At 43.9% G+C, this 20,698-nt stretch overlaps 2 protein-coding genes across 2 annotated transcripts in view; both read left to right on the plus strand.

The window, feature by feature from the left end:
• OGA (O-GlcNAcase) overlaps positions 1–8,518 on the plus strand; it is a 29,356-nt gene extending 20,838 nt beyond the window's left edge. The window contains exons 12-16 of the mRNA XM_036734423.1: positions 442–546; positions 1,304–1,389; positions 1,835–2,027; positions 3,023–3,182; positions 6,244–8,518. Of these exons, the coding sequence (XP_036590318.1) occupies positions 442–546; positions 1,304–1,389; positions 1,835–2,027; positions 3,023–3,182; positions 6,244–6,380 (681 nt within the window). The 3' untranslated portion in view covers positions 6,381–8,518. The remainder of the gene's footprint in view (positions 1–441; positions 547–1,303; positions 1,390–1,834; positions 2,028–3,022; positions 3,183–6,243) is intronic.
• Positions 8,519–12,354: 3,836 nt separating this feature from the next.
• NPM3 (nucleophosmin/nucleoplasmin 3) lies at positions 12,355–15,159 on the plus strand. Its single transcript, XM_036735974.1, has 6 exons — positions 12,355–12,488; positions 12,855–12,940; positions 13,305–13,424; positions 13,692–13,785; positions 14,415–14,527; positions 14,678–15,159. The coding sequence occupies exons 1-5, from the start codon at positions 12,365–12,367 to the stop codon at positions 14,516–14,518; spliced, it is 528 nt and encodes a 175-aa protein (XP_036591869.1). The 5' UTR covers positions 12,355–12,364; the 3' UTR covers positions 14,519–14,527; positions 14,678–15,159.
• The last annotated feature ends 5,539 nt before the right edge of the window (positions 15,160–20,698 follow it).

Genomic DNA, 20,698 nt, shown 5'->3' on the forward strand with positions numbered 1-20,698 from the left:
CAAACTGAAGCGCATTGCTTTGGGGATAAAGCGTCTCCTCTGGACAGTTAACCCTCTTCAGACCAAACCTCTCCTCCTGACATTATCTATTCTGCCATCTTTTAGTACAGAGATGGTCTAGATAAGATTGGTAAAATATATATATACCTATATATATATATCTATATAAAATTGGAATAGACTTTGCCATCCTTTTAAGTCCATCAATGAGCCACTAAAGTTGTATAATATTCAGATTGAATAATTTCTATTCAGAAATATCTCACCCTTGCCCCCACCCCCTGCAAAGTGGTGTTTGCATTAGTAAAGCATATCAAACCCCTCTTCTTTAGGCCTGCCTGCAGTAGCCAGTTAATGTTCATTTGGTAATCTGCAGTGCACAGCCATGAAACATTTGACTAATTCTCAGTAGTGATGATTCTCTTCCTTTTCTTTCCACAGCGATTGTTGCCAATTGATGGGGCAAATGACCTCTTTTTTCAACCACCTCCACTGACTCCTACCTCCAAAGTTTATACTATCAGGCCATATTTTCCTAAAGATGAGGTAATGGTCATCTTCTGCATTTACCTGTGACCTGTGGTGCACATGTATAGCTCTACTTTCAGCCCAATAGTTAGATATTTTGATGATTCTGTAAGAATTGAGGATCTTTGCAGCATCTTGCTTATGGGATTGGATAGGAGGAAGATGAGACAGCTGAGCACTAGAGACTTATGTAGAAGGTTATAAAAAGTAGGACCTAGGAGTTCTGATACTTGTTCTCTCTTGAAAAAGTCAAGAATGCAGGGTTGTGACGGCTAAAGAACAATGACAGGTAGTTCCTGGAGAGTTGATTTTCCTTCTGCATATTAGTTATAAATACTCACTTGATTGTGAGGTGCCAGCTGCCAAGGTATCATTACTTTTCCATTTAGCGTCATTGTAATTGTAGCTGGCGATTGAAAATGTATAATTCTTTGAGCAACTGATGAAATGATTAGTCATACATAAAATAGCTTTATTATAGCAAATTCTATGAGCTGTTTTAAACTCCTTGGATCTTGTTGTAACTATTTAACTTTCATCCCACAAGTGAATCCTATCAGTGTTCATAGAAACTTTGAAGTTTTCCAATTATTTGATACCCCTCTGCCTGAGTTTCCAACTAACTCTAGTTAACCAACTAGAGCTTATATCAAATAGAGCTAGTTTGATTTCTCCTTCCCTATTAGCAGGTCCAGTCTGACACTTCTTTCTTACTGACATTAGATTTCTTTTGCCACCTTTCTTGATCCATCATCATACTGCATTGTGTTTTTAGGCATCTGTGTACAAGATTTGCAGAGAAATGTATGACGATGGAGTTGGTTTACCTTTTCAAAGTCAGCCAGACCTTATTGGAGATAAGTATGTACCCTCTACAAACCTGGATATAGTCATTAAGAAACCGTTCTTGTTAGCAGTTGTGGAGAGGTGGTCAGTGGATTGGAGATAGGTAGGGAGCTGAATTTGTGAAGTTAGCATTGAGCAATGAAATTGCTGTTTTCTTCATTGCCAAAATACTACTCTTTTTGAGGGTTGGGCTTTTGAATGATGCTCAAGTTTCTCAATAGGTAAATGAAACCAGATTATCCCAGCTGACATTTTGGTTGGCCCTTCGTGTCACATATACACACTAAAGAGTCTTTAAAATGTTGCTGTGTAAAAGTTTATTCTGCTTAGTCTGCTCTTATCAGTGGCTGTTTTTGTAAATTTTTAGGTTGTTCTAGTGAGTTTAGTATAGGCAAGGATTAAAGTTTTAAGTAATACCATGCTAGCAAACCATGTATTGATACTCTTTCCTTTAAAACAGGTTAGTGGGAGGCCTGCTTTCCCTCAGTTTAGATTACTGTTTTGTGCTAGAAGATGAAGATGGCATTTGTGGCTATGCCCTGGGCACTGTGGATGTAACCCCTTTTATTAAAAAATGTAAAATTTCCTGGATTCCTTTCATGCAAGAAAAGTACACTAAGCCAAATGGTGATAAAGAGCTCTCAGAGGCTGAGGTCAGTATTGCATATATTCAGAATGAAGTACAAATGGGGGAGGCCAGGCACAGTCACATTGTTAGATTGTCTTACTTGTAGGAACTAATTTTTAGTCCTTGTTAATAGCATTTTTCCCCCTACTCTTCCCTCTTGTGTTACCTTAAGACCACTTGATACCTTGGAAGGACTGTTTACAACCTGTATTTAAGTCAAAACTTTCTATAGTATAGTTTAAGATATTAATCCTTGAGAAGCATTAGACTAAAGTACACCAAAGTAGAGATGATACTATTAGATTTTTCCCAATACTTGGCAGAGCACTTTATATATAGTAAATTCTTAAAGTCCATTTCTTTTTTGAGACTATCTTAATAATATTTTTGATAGGTCACTTTAACCCCCTTTTTTTTCTGACCTTCTTGAGGGCAGAGCTAATAGTGTCTTAATGAACTTAAATCTCTCTGTATTATAGGGCTCAGGGTTCTGCACAGGGTGGAAACTTATTTAGTGCCTTTCCATCCATATCTAATAGTGAAATCTCTCCCATCGTACTGGATCCCTCACAGTCCCTTGTAGACTTTTTTTATCCTTAGCTCACTCTAAATAATATAGATAGGTAATAAAGAATATTGTTTTTGAGTGTCTTTCTCTTAACCTTCTTTAGGGTCAAACTGGTAGACTGTGGTTGAGCAGCCACATTGTGCTGGTCCACTGTAGGCAACTTACATACTTGAGGTGCAATTTTCACATTGAAATTGTGGCTTAATATGTTTCTGATAAAAATAACCAGTTTTGCTGTCACTTTTTAGAAAAGTGGTAAGTTAGAATTACAAGGTAATAAATACTTTAGTGACTATACAAGGTGACTTAAAGAGTGGTGGCTACAAAATATACAAGGGCAAGAACCGGAAAACAATCTTTATCTGTTATTTCTTTTCCTTTATCCTTTCCCTGCTCTTTGGCTGCCAGACATAAAACAGAAAGCAATTGATTCCATATTCTGTCATTTCTAGAAAATAATGCTGAGTTTCCATGAAGAGCAGGAAGTATTGCCAGAAACCTTCCTTGCCAACTTCCCATCTCTGATAAAGATGGACATTCACAAAAAAGTAACTGATCCAAGTGTGGCCAAAAGCATGATGGCATGCTTGCTGTCTTCTCTCAAAGCTAATGGTGAGTATAGGTCTTTTTGGGAGTAAGAGCCAGAGAGAGATGTAAAATAAACATTGGACTAGATGGGAGGATGGGAAAGTGGATTGACCAAGAAAACTAGTTATAAACTGTTCATATATTTATCGTTAAGACTAGTTTTTTTCTTTAAACTGATGTAACTCTTTATTTTCTTACAACTGCCTTTGGGAGATGGTTAGGTCTCAAATAAAGGTCAGGACCATGGAAATACTAATTCTTATTTTGTCAACTCCAAAAGAAAAACCACAGGTGAAAGCATTGTGACCCTGGGTAGATTACTTGGGTTTTGTTTCTTTAACCTTGAAAACAAAGGGGAGTTGACTTTTTTTTTCTTTGAAAGTTTTTATTTTTTAAAGTATGTTTTTTTATTTTTTTTATTTAATATATTTAGTTTTCAGCATTGATTTTCACAAGAGTTTGAATTACAAATTTTCTCCCAATTTCTACCCTCCCCTCCACTCCAAGATGACGTATATTCTGGTTGCCCTGTTCCCCAGTCAGCCCTCCCTTCTGTCACCCCACTCCCCTCCCATCCCCTTTTCCCTTCCTTTCTTGTAGGGCAAGATAAATTTCTACACCCCATTGCCTGTATCTTATTTTCTAGTTGCATGCAAAAACTTTTTTTTTTGTTTTTGAACATCTGTTTTTAAAACTTTGAGTTCCAAATTCTCTCCCCTCTTCCCTCCCCACCCACCCTGCCTAAAAAGGCAAGCAATTCAACATAGGCCATGTGTGTATCATTATGTATAACCCTTCCACAATACTCATGTTGTGAAAGACTATGACTCCTTCCTAACCTATCCGCCTTTATTGAATTTTCTCCCTTGACCCTGTCCCCTTTCCAAAGTGTTTGTTTTTGATTACCTCCACCCCCATCTGCCCTCCCTTCTGTCATCCCCGCCCTTTTTTTTAATCTTCTTCCTCCTTTTTTCCTGTAGGGTAAGATACCCAATTGAGTGTGTATGGTATTCCCTCCTCAGGTCAGATCTGATGAGAGCAAGATTCACTCATTCCCCTCACCTGCCTTCTCTTCTCTTCTCTTCCTACAGAACTGCTTTTTCTTGCCACTTTTCTGCGAGATAATCTACCCCATTCTATCTCTCCCTTTCTCCCTCTCTCAATATATTCCTCTCTCATCCCTTAATTTGGCTTTATTTCTTTTAGATATCTTCCCTTCATCTTCAGCTCACCCTGTGCCCACTCTTTCTCTATGTATATATACATACATACACACTCACATACACATATATACATAAACATGTATATATATTATATATACATATCCCCTTCAGCTACCCTAATACTGAGGTCTCATGAATCATATACATCATCTTTCCGTGTAGGAATGTAAACAAAACAGTTCAACTTTAGTAAGTCCCTTGCAATTTCTTTTTCTTGATTTTTCATGCTTCTCTTGATTCTTGCGTTTGAAAGTCAAATTTTCTATTCAGCTCTGGTCTTTTCATTGAGAAAGCTTGAAAGTCCATATTTTGCCTTGGAGCATGATACTCAGTTTTTCTGGGTAGGCGATTCTTGGTTTTAATCCTGGCTCCATTGCCCTCCGGAATATCGTATTCGAAGCCCTTCGATCTCTTAATGTAGAAGCTGCTAGATCTTGGGTTATTCTGATTGGGTTTCCACAATATTCAAATTGTTTCTTTCTGGCTGCTTGCAATACTTTCTCCGGAGTTGACTATTTTTAAAGATCTCTTTTACCTGTGAGATGCATTTCATTTTTCTTGTACTAAGAGATCAAGTTTACAGTGTTTCTCATGAGTCCTAGAATCTTAAAAATAATCTATCCTTTAAAAATTTCCCTTAATTGGAAAGCCAAGCTGGATTTCAGAGTTGGGAAAATAATGCTGAGTACCTAGTTTGCTACTCCTTATTGTATCCATTGTGCAGTGGAAAGACTACTTGATTTCAAGTCAGAGGACCTGGGTCCACCAGAGGCAGCTGGTAATGCAGTGGGTAGAGTGTCGGGCCTGGAATCAGGAATCCCTACAATCATATCTAGCTTCAGACCCTTAACTAACTATATGAATTTGGGCAAGTCACTTATCCACTGGTTGCCCGTTTCCTCATCTGTAAAGTGGAGGTAATAATAGCATCTACCTTGCAAGGTTATTGTGAAACTTAAATGAGATAATTTTTTGTACAAGTGCTTAGCACAGTGCCTGGCACATGGTTAGATGACTGTATAAGTGTTTATACCTTTTCCTTGCCCTCCCCTTTAAATTACACTTCTGCTATACTGTTTCTGTGTCTTGTGTGTCGGTCTCTTTGGGTCTGTTTCCTTATCTGTAAAATGAAGTCATTGGATTAGATAATTTCTAAGGTCTCTAACTCCAGATGAAAACAGTCTATGACATTTATTTGAGACAGATGCACCCTCTATTTCTAAATGGGCTTTGGGGCATTTTCAATATATAAGATTCATCTTAGATATACACAACACAATCTAGATAGGTTGTAACTGAATGGGTACAAAGCTCTGTATTTAATGGGTACCCTCAGGTAACTTGTTTTATTTTGGAATGAAGCCTTTGTGTATTTCTCACCATTAGCTCCTTTCTGCTTTTGTCTCTGAAAGATTTTTGGAATTGGGGAGAAACTTACCGTAACATAAATCAGATCCTTGATTCATCTTAACAGCTGGCATTTTTATACCTTACTTTAAAGTTTACAAAGCATTTTAAAAATAATTAATTGAGAATGTACATAACTGCCCTGTGACATAGGTGTGCTGCATATAAGGTATGGTTGTACACATCTTAGAAATGAGTGGAGACTGATGTTAGATGATTTACCCATGGGCACAGAGCTAATAATAAGTTCAAGGCTGAGGATTAACCAAGTCTCACCTGTATCTTAAGCCCAGCAATTTCTGTCATATTGTATTCTCCTGTCAGATTTTTTTGTGGAATTTGTACAGGGATAAATAACTTTTTAAATATTGATATTCTGTCAGAGTTTGTGAATCTATATCATAATAGCTACCTTTCTTTATGTTGTGAGTATTTTTGTTTTGTTTTATTTTCAGGCTCCCGTGGGGCTTTCTGTGAAGTAAGACCAGATGATAAGAGGATCCTCGAATTCTACAGCAAGTTAGGTTGTTTTGAAATAGCAAAAATGGAAGGATTTCCAAAGGATGTGGTTATCCTTGGCAGGAGCCTGTGACATCCATTGACATTGTGACCTGTCCTAATGTCTTGACAACTCCCAAGTGGGTGGGTGGTGGTTGGGGTCTTCATATGGTCCAGCCTCAGGAGAAGAAGTCAGCCAAAGGGATTGGGGCAAGGAGGACTATGTGAAGCCTCACTCATCACACATTCAGACTACTTGCTGTTCAGAAGAGAGTACTGCTGGAAATTCTGTTTAAGAATTATGGTCCTCCCTTTCAGGTCTTGGGTCAAGTGCCAAGACATCTTTCTTGTACCTTTAGGGAAGGGGGTCCTACCATTAATGAAGCCGGCAGTAGTTTTCTACATTCATATGGTTGCATTTCTCACCCGGAATATCCAGCTGACATCACCTCCTTCATCCTCATTAATTTGTTGAATGATGGGTCCCTTTCCTCTTTGGGTGACATGACAAAAGACAAAACGGTTTCCTTGGAATTCTGATGCTACAGAATGGAGAGAATCCTGGGTGGGATAGTTGTCAATTAGCAACAGAAAATAAGTAGTTACACGTCTGAGTTGGGCAGTCTTTTGCTTGTTCACAAAACCATGGCCAATGTCAGTGGGATGACCATTGGTTCAGGTGTATTGTGCTTTGTAGGGACAAATGTGCAGTTGTCTGTGACAAAAGTCACAAAATACATACTTGTATATTTCTTTGTATATAAACTAGCTGTATGATGATTAACCTCTTGTGTTTACTGTTTTTGTAATTTTTCTTTGGAAATGGAATGGTATTGATCCAAGATGGTACTTTTTGAATAATGTAAAACCATATTGGAGGATGGAGTTAACTTTTCTTTGTCCTTGGCTTTTTTAAGATTATTTTTAAAGTGCCTCCCACCCAGGGCTAAAACATAACTATTTTGGGCACAAAGTCTTGACATTGGTAAGTGAGGCTGATCTGTTAACAAGGTTAATGCTATCACTACTGTCCTAGAAATCAACCCCAATAAGTTTAGCATGTCAATGTAAGTGAGCCCTGACACATGTCAGGGGACAGGTAGGGCATAGGGAGATGATCAGGATTTGCCTATATTTCAGTAGTCCTTTAATTTCAAGACCTGTTCATACTGGTTTGATTAAATCAGAGTCTTTAATTCCTGCATGTTCTTTTTAAAAGAAACACCAGGATGAGCACACGTTAACCAATGATTTCAATGGTTACCTACTTTTTTGCTGTAACCACAGATTCTGAAAGCTTCATGTATCTCAGATTTAATGAATTGCCTCTTTTTTAGGGGTCTGAGATTGAGGCTGATAAGTAAATTCTCTGCAAAGTTATAGCTTTTCCATTACTTCAGAGAGAGTTCCAAACGTAGAACTCACCTACAATCATTTTGGTACTTTATTCCAACCTTGGCGGGAGGAGGGGAGGCAAGGGGGGGAGAAGGAAAAGGATAAAATTTGAAGCTTATTTTAAGTGACTCCAGTCATTGGAGTTTTGAGGAAGTCTTAAGTCTTAAAGCCTGCTGGGCTTTTAAGTTAACTAGCATATTGTGGGGTGAGGGCCCTTTATCCCTAGGTATCTAGGGATAACCCCCACCCAGTGGGAGTGAGAACTTTTCATTTTTGGGGTAGAAAACTTTCCTTTAACAGAAAAATCTGGCCTGTTTAATATCTAGAAGCAAATTTGCATTTTCATTTTTGAAGTGGGTCAGAGAAGTCCAACTATAGCTTTGTGGAAAGAAGAGTTTAAACGTCACTGGATTTTGAGTGCATCTCATTGAGTAGCATGTAGCTGTCTTGTTTTCTCTGAAGGAACAGTTATTCACGAGCCATGAGCGCCAGACCCAACTTTGAATTTAGTCAGGATTCCTAGCATTATGGCCTGGTTTGCTTATGGCCTTAAAGCCTGGCTTTATAAGTTGCTGGTATCTCTTTCTCTGTCCTTATTAATGTATAAATGCTAACTGTATGGAACAGATATCCAGGCCAATACCATCACTCTAGGATTGTAAAGTCATATGTTAACACATCTTTCATGGTTATGAACTTTGATTAAGGTTGGAATGCCGCTTTCATTAATCTGTTTAGATCATCTGAGTTACCTGTAGAAAATGAACTATAAAATGTATTTGAAGACCATGCAAGAAGCAAAATAAAACTTGAAGTGAGTGTTTGTTGTTTGCTTCACCTTGGGCAAACCCGTTACGTTGGCTCAGTGATATTTAGGTCTTTTGTCTCACCCTACCTTAGAGCCAGGCCTTTAACCTTCCATACCTTTGTTCATTAACATAGATGTCAGGGTCTGTCTGCCTAGAATAGTAAATAGTAAATCTATTATAGAGACTTCTTTTGACCCCAAGCCTTTCCTATTTATATGCTGTTCAGAACAAGATTGGGAATTGGAGGGGGAAGTTGTCTGCTTTCTGCTGACAGAGGATAAGCATTCCCTTTTAGAGAATGAACTATTAAGTATTAATGGCAACTAGACTTCAAAGTTTTGAGGCCTTCCGAAGAGCATTACAGCAGGGATTAAGAGATGTTATTGGAGAAGCAGGCTTAATATTCAACAAACATTTTTCTGTTTTAATACTGAAGCTGGGAATATGAAGTTCCTTGAGGGTAGGTTTTTAAATTTGTGGACACAGAATTACAATAAATAAGTAGGTAATCTGATTTCGGGATATTACAGGAGTATAGGTACCAGGCCTAGGGAATTGCTTGTGCAAATAAGTGGACTGAAGTAGGAGGAGTATGTCCCATTGTGGCACAGGATAATAGGCTGCCCCTCCCCAAGTATGTTCTAAGGACTTTAAAAATACAGATGATGATGTTGGCTTAGAATCTGTACAAATTGGAACCTTTTCGTTTTATAGATGTTACCTTTTAGAGTAGGTCGTTCTGAAGTCATAGCAAATGAATGGCAGAACCAATACTCAGTCTTTTGACTAAACTTAAGAGCAGTAGAAATAACAAGCATGTAATAAATGCAGCCAAACAACAAAGTAATTTTTAGGGGAGGGCACTAGTAACTCAAGGAGTCAAGCCTTGTGCAGGGGTAGGCCTTTAAGGAGGCTAGGAATTTTTAGAGGCTAAAGTGAGGGAAGAAATGCATTCCAGGCATTTGGGTCAGCTTGTGCAAAAGCTAGGAGACAAGATGGAATGCCTTCTAAGGGAACTTGCAAGTAGCCTCATTGGCTGGAGACTAGTAATAAATAACTTGGGAAGGGAGCTGGAGCCATATTATAAACCGATTTATATGCCAAATAGGAATATGTTCTGGAGGTAATTGGGAGCCATTGGAACTTCTTAGGCAAGGGAGTGTGATTACTATATTTTAGAAATAACAAATTTGGCCGCTGTGGAGAATTGATTGGAGAGAGAACACAGGTTATTGTAGTAGGTCAGGCGAGAGGCAGCTAATAAGGACAGGGCCTGAATTAGGAGGTACTATTCCAGTGTAGAGAAATTCCTTCCTGCTACTTAACTGCATGATCTTGAATAAATCACTTTATCTTTTGGGGCTTCAGTTTCTTCCTCTAAAATGTTGGTGGTAGGTGCTTTCTGAGGTCGCTTAAATCCTATGATTCTCTCTCCCCTTTGTTGTGCTTGAGTAGAGGAAAATAGGGTGCCGAGGATTTGACCTATGCCCAAGAGATGGATGGAGCAAGGAATTAAGACCCCCTTCCTTGTTTCTCATTAGGCCCAATCTCTTAATTTGTGTTGTGGCTTTGAAGGCCAAAAGACTTGAATAAGCTTTGAACTGCAGTGATCAGTCTTAGCTATGGGGAGGGAACCTGTTGGAGGAACCAAGTCAGTTCTGCTGCTTCTGGCCCACTTTGGTAGTCTACTCACAGGAACCACCAAGCAATGTTGGTCAAACATGGATTGAAAGTCAGAAGACTCAGGTGCTAATCTTAGCTACAAAGAAAATACAAGTAGGTTGGAGTGGAGGGTGGCTTAAGACTGGTAAAGAAGCTTTGAATTGAACATCCTAGTCTGCTCTTTCAGGTAAGTTTTTCGTTTAGCTTCTTTTTTTTTTAGTATTTGTATGCAGAAGCAACATTTCATACAACATCTAGGATTAGGCTAGACACCAAACCTAAAAGGTGAATAAGAGGAAGTGAGTGGTGGATTCTAGTAGACTTTTTGTAGTTATGTACACACATACTCCCTATCCCTTCTTTAGAGGTGTGTCCCCAGTGTTTTCAGGATGCTTGCTTTCTAACATCCCACTATGGTCTTCAGTGGGAACAAATAAGCTGGTTGGAAGCTCACAGCTAGGCTGGGAATACACAGGGTTAGTGGATTAGAGGACTGAAGGCAGTGGAGTGACCCATGCAAGTTAGAAATTGGGGATTGGAAGAGATGCATAATTATCCTTTTTAACTCAGTAAAGGGGTGGGGGGCAGAATGGGCCAGCAATTTTACCTGTACACAAGTAGTGTCGTGTATTATTTTCTGTATCCTGGGCACTACTAAAGTTGATGCTACAGATGGAACACGTTTCTGGATCTCATAACACTACTGTCCACACCTGAGAGAGAATAGCACAGGAACAGCTACACATCCTGAGGCAGGAAGTGTCTCATCAAAGAGGGGCAGAGCCGAATTCTGCATGGGCGTGAAGCAGTACTAGGGCTAGGTCTTACTCTGGTGGGTGGTTTTTACAGTGTAGCCCTTAATGTGAAGATTATTGAAGAGGGGTACTGATGAATTTTGCCAAACATAGTTCCTTTGTCAGAAGTTTGAAAGGCCTGGAGAGGAAAGGAGGTTAGGAGGAGAAAGTTTCTGAGTCTTATACCAAATAGCGGTGTGAGGTGTGGAAGGAGAAAATTCTAGGAAAAGATGTTAGTTCCCCACTTCCCTGAGATCAAGAAGCATTTATTAAGCACCTATTAATTGGTGAAGCATTAAGTGTAGCCTCTAGGGATGGAGAATACTATAATACTGTAATCTTAGCCGTCAAGGAGCTTAAGTAGAGGAGCCAAAGTATTATGCATTTGGGTTCTAACCTTTTGTTGTGTTGCACAGTACATGGCACGTAATGTTTAATAAATGCTTGGTGCCTTTCATTTCTTGGTCTCCACGCACTCCAGTTTTTTCTGAGTAGCCTTTAGGTGAGTCACAATTTAATAAATGTCAGTTTTCCTATCTATGCACAAGGAAATACCTATTAAATTAGGTAATGAGCTCCACTCAGACCCCAAGACTTGGCAGGTAAATTAAAGGGTGCTGTCCAGGTTGTCAGCCTAGGGGCCATGCATGATAACCAGGAAAGCTTTATATCTAAGCATACTGACTTAGGCTTGCAGGTCTAACGCCTTCCTTGCCAGCAAGGACAGGATCTCATTGACCCAGGGCTCTCTGTGTAGGAGGAGAGTCAAGTAGCTAAGCAGGAGGGCAGCCATCTAAGAAGCTACTGCCCCTGCTCTTGGGACTGAAGAGGGTAAAGCTCTGAACCTGCCAGAAAGTGCCCCCACCTTCTGCTACAAGAACACCATTTTGGGGGGAACCGCAGAGGAGGGGATAAGAGGGGTCCTTCTGACTGCTGCTCAAGTGGCAAGATAAGGTCAGTCTGACGCCGAGCTTGAGTGCTCCGGACGGGGTCTGCAACCCCTCCCCTCCACGCCCTCGGGGACGGGCGTGGGTGTGTCTATCTTCTGGTACCTGTTTTTGGGGAAGGAATCGTCTCCCACGGTTTGACCCTGGGTTTTGACGTGGTAGGCACCCAGGAGGGAGAGAAGTGTTTGAGGAAAAGATAGGACCTTCTCTCCGATTTGTGCTATGGATCTCGTCCTGGAGACCTGGACGAGACTCTAAAGCCTGAGGCCCAAGGGAGGAGGGACGCCGAAGAAAGCCCCTTTATCGCTCGACTCGCCCATCTGGGCGGAGCTGCTCAGTGTTTGGATGTGCTTAAGTCCCCCACCCTTGTGATCGGACAGGTGCTGCCCCTTTAAGAAGCGCGGCCGGAACCGGCGACGGTCCCTTGCTTTGTGCGTGCTGGGGGTGGAGTTTGTAGACGGTCCCTGCAGCATGGCCGCCGACTCAGCCTTCTTGGCGTTCCAAGCGCAGGAAAGCCGGGCCCGGGCTGGGGGCGCCATGGGAGCCCTGAGGCTGCGGGGCCTGGGCCCGGTCACCATGGACAGCTTCTTTTTCGGTACCTGGTGGGGCAGGGGGAGAGGGGGCCACAGCCCTTCAGATGTGAGCGGGAAGGGCGTGGGAAGGAAGACAGCTGGTGCTGGTGACCGAGGGGTTCGGAGCGACCCCCACTCGCTGCCCTCCCCCAGCTGCGCGGGTCGAGGGGAGACATCGTGATTCCCCCAGGTCTTTGAGGTGGCCAGATGTGGGCAGCACGTGGAGAGGGCGGAGCCGGGGGTGGGGGCTGGGGAGGGAATGACCTGAGCAGCCACGTGGGAGGAAGGGGGTAGGATTGGGTGAGGAAGGAGCCCTCCCAGGGCTACCCCGATGGTATCTGATACCCACCCCATCCCCCTTCCATTGCCCATTGCCCCCACCTTCTCAGGTTGTGAGCTGTCCGGGCAGGCTAGGTCCTACACCTTCAGGGTGGAGGAGGAGGACAACACGGAGCATGTGCTGGCGTTGACCATGGTGAGGGCATCCACATGACATTTATAGGCTTCCTTCCCTAATCCCACCCTAAGGATTTATCCAGCTAGGACTGGATAGAGAGGTGGCCTATCCATGTCTCTATCCAGTGTCCAGAGAATGGTATACCCCTTGCAAGGCTAGGGCTGCAGACACCTCGATCCCGGGACTCTCAGACTAACCAACTACTGCAAAGCTCCTTCTAGGAAACCTTCCATAACTAATCCTCTTCACTGGGTATGTGGTCTAGTGATCGAGGGTGAGTGGGTGGAGGTGGGGGTCTGATCAGCTCATCTGAGCCAGGGACCCGTCCTGTTCAGTCTGCTGAGGTGACGGTGAGGCCTTGGTTTTGTCATCTCCACCCCAGCTCTGCCTCACAGAAGATGCTAAGGAGGAGTGCAATGTTGTGGAGGTGGTGGCCCGAAACCATGACAATGAGGAAATTGCTGTGCCGTTGGCCAACCTGAAACTGTCCTGCCAGCCCATGGTGAGAGTAGTCCCTCCCCTTTGTCCCTTCACCCCAATCTGTTGGGGTCAGAACTTAGCCTAGAGGCTGGGGCTTTCTTTTCATTTTTATTCCTTCCCATGAAATCTCAAGCCAGAAAGACCCTAAGAACTCCCACTTCTGAAGTTACCTGTTTCTTAGATGGCTTTTGAGGTCCCTCCCAGCTTGATCCTTTGACCCCCTCAGCTATAGAGTTTGCACCAGGGATATGAGTACTCAATTGGACTTCTCCCTTCTTTACTCCCCCAGCTCAGCTTAGGTGACTTCCCACTCCAGCCTCCAGTGACTTTCCACCTGACGTCCGGCTCTGGCCCTGTGCATGTCACCGGGAGGCACCAGATTGGTGAGGGGACTGTGGAGATACCAGACTACCCTCTTCCTGAAGCTTCCTGTCTTTCACCTTCACCAGTGATCATCTTTCTGCTGTCTTTGGGCTTTAGAGACCAAACTCCCTAGCCATTCAAGACTCTATAAATCAGACACCTTCCTACTTTTTGACCCTTTTCTCCAATCCAATCAGACAAATTCTCTCATTGCTCCCATATATGCCAGACCTGAGCCTTGACCTACCTTATTCCCTGCATGGAATGCTCATCCCCCAACCTCAGTCCCCTTACTACTCAGTTGCCTTTAAACAATCTAAATCCTGCCTGTCCTAGCCAGCTCAACCTTCTTTCCTCTGGTAAGCATTCCCTTATCAACCAAACCTTGACATTCAATGGTGGTATTATCATCGGGAAACAATTGTATTATTGTTCTTTGCTTGACTCCTCTGTGGAAGCTATCATCCCAGCCAGGGTATAAACTTCTCTGTCTCTGGTGGTAGTGATGTCTTGTCCTGGGGAACCCCTGCTCCCAGTGTCTCTCCCCTCAGTGTGGCTGATTCTAAGTCTAGGTACACAAAGGGGCTCAAGAGACATGGGAGCATGCTCTCTCCCCCTCCATGATGCTGATGGTCTGTCTGCTCACTAGTGTCTATGGAAGGCAGTGAACTCTCGGAAGAGAATGAGAGTGAAGACAGGGACCCAGAACTGCTGCCCGTCCTGCCTGCCAAGAAGCGGCAGGGGAGGCTATAACTGGCAAGGGTGAGTGGGAAGGGGATTCCCCACTCCACTATCTCACTAGGGGTACAGTGGTGAGGAAAGGAGGAGCTCCCTTCTCCAGGACCCAAGTCCCAGGGCAAGATGATGGGACTGTTGAGGGCTGACCTCTGACTTTGTCTTTTGTTTTTTCAGGCCCACAGTTATCTCTCCCTCCTACTCACATGGTCCTGTTTCTCCTGGATGTTTCAAAAGTGGTTTTTTTATGGTTTTCTTGATTTCTCATCTGCAAGAGGATAGGTTCCAGAACAGGTCTTAGGGACAAAGAGAAGGAGCCCTGGTGGCCTTTCTTACTCCCCAGCAGAACCCCATCCTGAAGTCCCAGTATCTAGAGTGGGATATTGTCCCAGCACAAGTCCTACTTCCTTCTGACCCCACTCCCCACCCCCAGATCTCTTTGCTCTAGGCTTTTCTTACCTACATATAGGGAGAAAGGTGTGAGATGGTGGGGTGGGGAGGGTCCAAGGGAAGGGAAGAACAAAGATTTGCCCTTCCTTTGCCCTTCCTCCTGAGTGGGGCAGATGGACAGTAAAATGATTTTATTTAGAAATCTAAGTATTTCTAACATTTTTACATTTTTGGAAAAAGTTGAAAATAAAGTAATTTTTTCTCCCTGCAAATTCATCTGCTTATCCTCCTGGTGAGTGGTGGGAGGTGTGTCTTCATGTTTTTAATTTTAGAGGTCCTTGGGGAGTAGAGTTCCTAGTGGTACCACCAGATGGCAGTCTGGCCTCGTGGAGGGGAAGTAGGGCAGAACTGGGGAGGGGGATACTTTGTGAAGGCTGGAGGTGCTACCTCCAGAGGGAGTACTGAAGATTCAGTCCCCCTTTTACCGCTTTTCATCTATAGCTTGGTTTGGGACACAATATGTTGGGAGAATCGTCCCCCACCGAAGATTGAGCTGCTGGCTAGCTGACCCCAAAGTATCCATTGCAAAGTGGAATATATTCCCTAACATACCAATATCATTGAACTCACCATTCTAACAGCTCCCCACCCCCCCATACACACCACACACACACACACACACACACACACACACACACACACACCAATCCCAACTCCTGAGTGTGAAAGAAGGGGAGGGCCAGACCCTGGGAGGTTATCAGCATCCAAACATGGGTCTGGGCCTCTGTCAGCACTGGGCTGAGGAGTCCTGGGGCCAGGGGGGAAGGGGTTGCCGCATGCTCATGGGTTTGCGGATAATGGACTTATGGGGTGAAGGAAAAGGAATGCCTAGCCCCTTCTCTGGGGACTGAGGCTCAAGCTGGGCCCTCAGACTTGGCCTCCAGTGGCATCAGTGGGGAAACACTGTGCCCTGGGGTCTCTACCAGATAAGAGGAGGAAAGAACATACTTCACAAAGAGCTGAGTCAGCCTTTTAGCTCTATCCTACTCTCCCCCTGCAGGGGAGCTCCCCCACCCCCCACCCCCCAGCTCCATCCTTGTGAAAGTTGCTGGGCTTCTCTGGACCATCCTAAGAAACCTGATTCAGGGCCAGATGGAGAGGGAGGGGGTAGCATCCCAGATTGGGTGACTGGGTAACCAGAGTCCATTCTCCACCTCCCGACCTGGCATATGGGGGTAGGGTGCTACCAGGAGGGAGATTAGTTTACAGGTGCTCAGAAGGGACTATCGCCACCAACACCATCCTCTCAAGAATCTTGCAGTGTTGCCCATTCTCAGGACAGAAGAATGCCATTTTTCTGTGTACATTGCCTAAACATTGAGTGATTGTCTTCTCCCCCCTTCTCTTTGGTCTCTGCTTAGTCCAAAGGCCCAGGATGGTCTGCAGGCATATGTATTACAAAGTCCTGGGGTGAGCAGTTCACGGCAACCAGAAGGATGAACAGACTCGGGATTCTGGAAATGGGTTTCCTCCCCCTGCCGCTTTCAGGTGTTTCCTTTAGAATGACTCTAATTGGGTGTGAAGGGCAAGATCTTCAGATATTCCTTTTCCCAGAATGCCCCTACCACCACCGCTCTCATTCTGTGGTCTTCAAGGTGGCACAGTGGTTTGTGTGTTGGACCTGCAATTAGGAAGACAAGTTCCAATCTGGCTTCAGGCACTTGGCTGTGTGATCCTGTGTAACCTCTATCTACCTTGGTGTCCTTGTCTGTAAAGTCAGAATAATGATTGCAGCTACCTCCTAGAGTTATTGGGAAGGTAAAATATGTGTTAAGCACTTTGCAAATCTTAAAGGGATATGTAAATACTCGCTATTATTATCGTATTAGATTCCCCCAAGAAGACAGCAGCTGGGAGCAGGGAAGGGGTAGGGAGGGGGACAAGGAGAGGGAAGTATCCTGGGACTTTCTCTTGATTTCAAAAGGAAATGGCCAACCAGAGAAATGGTTATGCAGCTTCTTGGGAGATGGGTAATTAATGGCAGTTCTGTGGATCTCCCTAGAGAAGAGTAAGGGTCATTGGCTCTGGATTGCCCCCCCCCCAAATATAAATCTTTAGAATAATAAACTTACCAACATGTAAGACTCACCCTAATGAGGAAAGTTGTGGCTCTTCTAAATTGATGGGTGTGAATGCATCCCCAAAGGACTGATATAGTTGGTGAGGGGGATTAGAATCCCTAGCCTAAACCCTGCCCCACCCCAACTGCAAACCACTCAATAATACCATTGACACTGATTGCCCCCAACCTTCTTTGTATGCCATTAGAGTAGCCAACAAGCATATAATAATTCATTATGTGTCAAGCACCTTGTTAAGCACAAAAACATAGTGCTTACCCTCAAGAAGTTTGCATTCTAATGGGGAAGATAATATGCAAAAAAATTATACATGTAAGATATATAAAATATAAACAGAAAATCTCAGAGGGAAGGCACTGGATGGGGATGGGGACAGGGAAAGGTAGTATTTAAGCAGGGAAACTGGGAGGTGAGGAAGGAGAGCATTCCAGGCCATGGGGACAATTACAGGTGATCAAGGCTCGGGTTGCCTACCTGGACTAGATATTTTCCAAAAACAGATATAGCTCCCTGCCCTCCTCACAACACCACCTCCCCCATGGCTGAATTAGGGGCGGTGAGGAGGGAAGGAAGTATTGCCGGAAAACTGATCTCTCCCACCAGCATCATAATTCCTACGGACTGATACCACCTGGTGAGTAAAGCTAGAATATTACTAAGTCAGAGAAATTGGCCCCCAACCTGACCTATCACCACCCCACTCCTAGGCCCAGCTTCCCATTCTTCTCAGGCAAGGCTACAAACGTACATCACTGGGGCACTCAGGGAGTCAGCCCCAGAGGAAGAAATGTAGGAAATCCCCTACATTATACTTTAGGCACTATATCAGGGTATCTCATACCCAAGCCTGGTCAGGAGAGAAGTAAGGGATGAGGGGGGGGAGATAGCAACAAGGACAAAATCTAAAGCTTATTCATCTTTCTGTCTGTCACTACATAGCACACAGTAGATGCTTAATAAATGTGTTTGTTATGAATGGGCAAATGAATGAATCTGGAAGCATGAGTTATGCATTTGTGAGCTTAGTACCTGTGGGATGTCTCAGACCTTCATGGCTGCCGAAGAGGAGTCTTGTGGGTCCCATTCCTATATGGGGTACAGGGTGGGGCTTTTGAAGAGTCCTCCCACACATTAGGGATAGTCATTCTCTCCCTCCATCACTCATACATACACACCCTCAACGCATCTGTATCCCCCCCCCCACCTGTGGATTATGCCAAGTGTCTATGTGATCTCTAGGAGATTGTTTATTGAAAGTCTGGTTTGAAATCTGCCTTATAGAGGGAGCCTATTGTATTTATGTGGCAACGATGTGCGTGGAAGTGTCAGCCTGCATGTGTTAATAATGTTATTCAACTCTTGTATTGTTATTTAACTTTCGTGTGTCTTCTTTCCCAGGCAGACTGAGCTCCTGTAGGGTAGACACTGAGGCTTCACCTCTTCCTGTCTCCCCTACAGATAGCCCGGGCAAAGGGGCTGGCTGGCCTGGTGAGTGGGGGGTGTCAGGACTGTGGAGGGAAAGACTGGTTGATTTTGATGTATGAAGAAGTTTATACAGACTATTCCTATTGCAAAATGGATACCTCTTTGCAATGAATAATGTTGATGTTTGTAGACAGGCGACTATGTTTGGAAGATTCATGGCCTGAGTGTGTTTGTAAATATTTGGTAGCCAGAGACCATGTCTTATCTGTCTTCAGCCTTCCCCTCAGTGGCAAGCACAGGGTTGAGTACATACAAGACTCAATAAATAGAGGCTGGGTTTTTGTTTTGTTTTGTTTTGTTTTTGGCTGTTTAAAGAGTTTGTAAAGTGTATGTCAAAAGGGTTTTAGTGTGTTTGTAAAGATTTTGTCTAAAGGTGCATGTTTATAAAGTGTGTCTAAAGGGGTGTATTTGTAGTATGTTTGTTATTTGTGCCTAAATGTATGTGTTTAAAGTTTAAAGTTTAAAGTTGTGTGTCTCCAGAGGGTGTGTGTGTGTGTGTGTGTGTGTGTGTGTGTGTGTGTGTGTTTTGGTAGAGAATGTGTGTGTTCTTAAAGTGTGTTTGTAAGGGGGAGGGAAGCCTCCAAGGGGCTGAGGCTGTCACTCAGGGATCAGGCTGACAGGAGTTCCTACTATCTGGGGCTGGGAGCTCGGATTGCTGATTCGAGGAAACAAAATAGCAATTGTAATTACGGGGCTTTGATAAGATAAAGGAGCGAGCGGGAGCTGGAGAGAGCCTGGAGGAATCCTTACAGGAAATTAGCATCTGTCAGTCATGGGAAGGGGGGAGGGAGACAGACCACAAGCTCAGGGGCAGGAACAGGTACCTACTCGAGCTGCCTCTTTCCTCTTCCCACAGCGCCTGGCCCCAAATCTGAAGGCTGATCCTCCTTTTCTCCCAGTCTGCACTAAGGGGTGTGGGGTCATGCTCATCCTCTGATCACCTGACTGAAAGCTACCGATCTTTCTCAGGACTTGGGGGTTGGGGGTAACAAAAGAAAAAGACAAAAGATTGGGCTATCCCCAGCCAGCTCAGGTGGGATCTTAGTCTAAAGATGTGCCTACTTGGCTGGGTTGAGAGTAGAGATGGGGTATTTAGGAAAATTAAATGGTTGGGAAAGTACAAAGAACATAGGGCTGTAGGGGTAATGGGAGGAATCTCTAGGATGTGCAGATCTTGGGGATTAGATGAGGGTCTGGGTATGGTATCCATAATAGAACCTTAAGACTCCAGTGAGGTAATGGAGGCCCATCTGCTATAACACCACCCTGGTCCTAGTCTCAACTCCCCAGGTCTCAGCTGGGTTACAGCAAGCTGGGACAAAGGAATCCACTGGAGTGCACTGGATGGACTTTTAGTTCCCCATTAGTTTTCAGTTTGGGGAGCAATTCCAGGCCACCCTAAAGATTTGGGATCTGAGAGTGGGGTTGTTCCCCATTCCCTCAGAATGCCTTCACCAAGCATTCTCATGCAGAGTTCTCGTGCAGAAGAAGCTAGGTTGGGAGTCAACATCTTAGTAACTGGTCCAGTCTGTGGACCTGGCACTAGTTTTCCTTCAGACTTTAGTTTTACCATTTATAAAATGGGTACAATCCAGAATTTTGTTGTGGAAAGGCAAGGAGGGAGGAGGGAAGCTGATCTGGGCTGCCTTCTGGGTTTGGGGATTTGAATAAGGAGGGAGAAAATAGAGGAGTTCTTTGGAGAGAGCTAGGTTTGGTATTTAGGTTGGGTGGGATGGCACCACCTCTGAGGAATAAATAGGTGACCCATCCATTAGCCATCTCTATAGCTACTCATCTCCTAAAGCCACCAAAGTGGGTCCAAAAGTGGGTCATCTAGGACAGGTAAGGATACATCTAGCACTGTCCTGGGCCACTGCCGGCTCCCCCTTCATACTAACTCAGGACTCCCTGGCTTTCCATCCCAGTTCTCTTTGCAATTCTCTCTGGTCTGGGAGGCCCTGGTCTTCTTATCCTCAGTGGCTTCAAGAAGTGCCCTCTCTTGCATGACGACATTATCCAGACCCATACCTAGCAGAGGGGGAGCTTCTAGTAAGCCAAGATCCACCTGGTGGAAAGGGGGCAAAGGGTTAGGTTTGGAAGGGGAAAACGGTTGTACTTTAGAGGTCTGTGTAAAGCTCCCAGCCAGTCCTTTTGTGTGACAGAGACTGAAGAGTTCCTAGGG

The sequence above is a fragment of the Trichosurus vulpecula genome, chromosome 8, assembly GCF_011100635.1.
Source record: "Trichosurus vulpecula isolate mTriVul1 chromosome 8, mTriVul1.pri, whole genome shotgun sequence".
NCBI lineage: Eukaryota > Metazoa > Chordata > Mammalia > Diprotodontia > Phalangeridae > Trichosurus > Trichosurus vulpecula.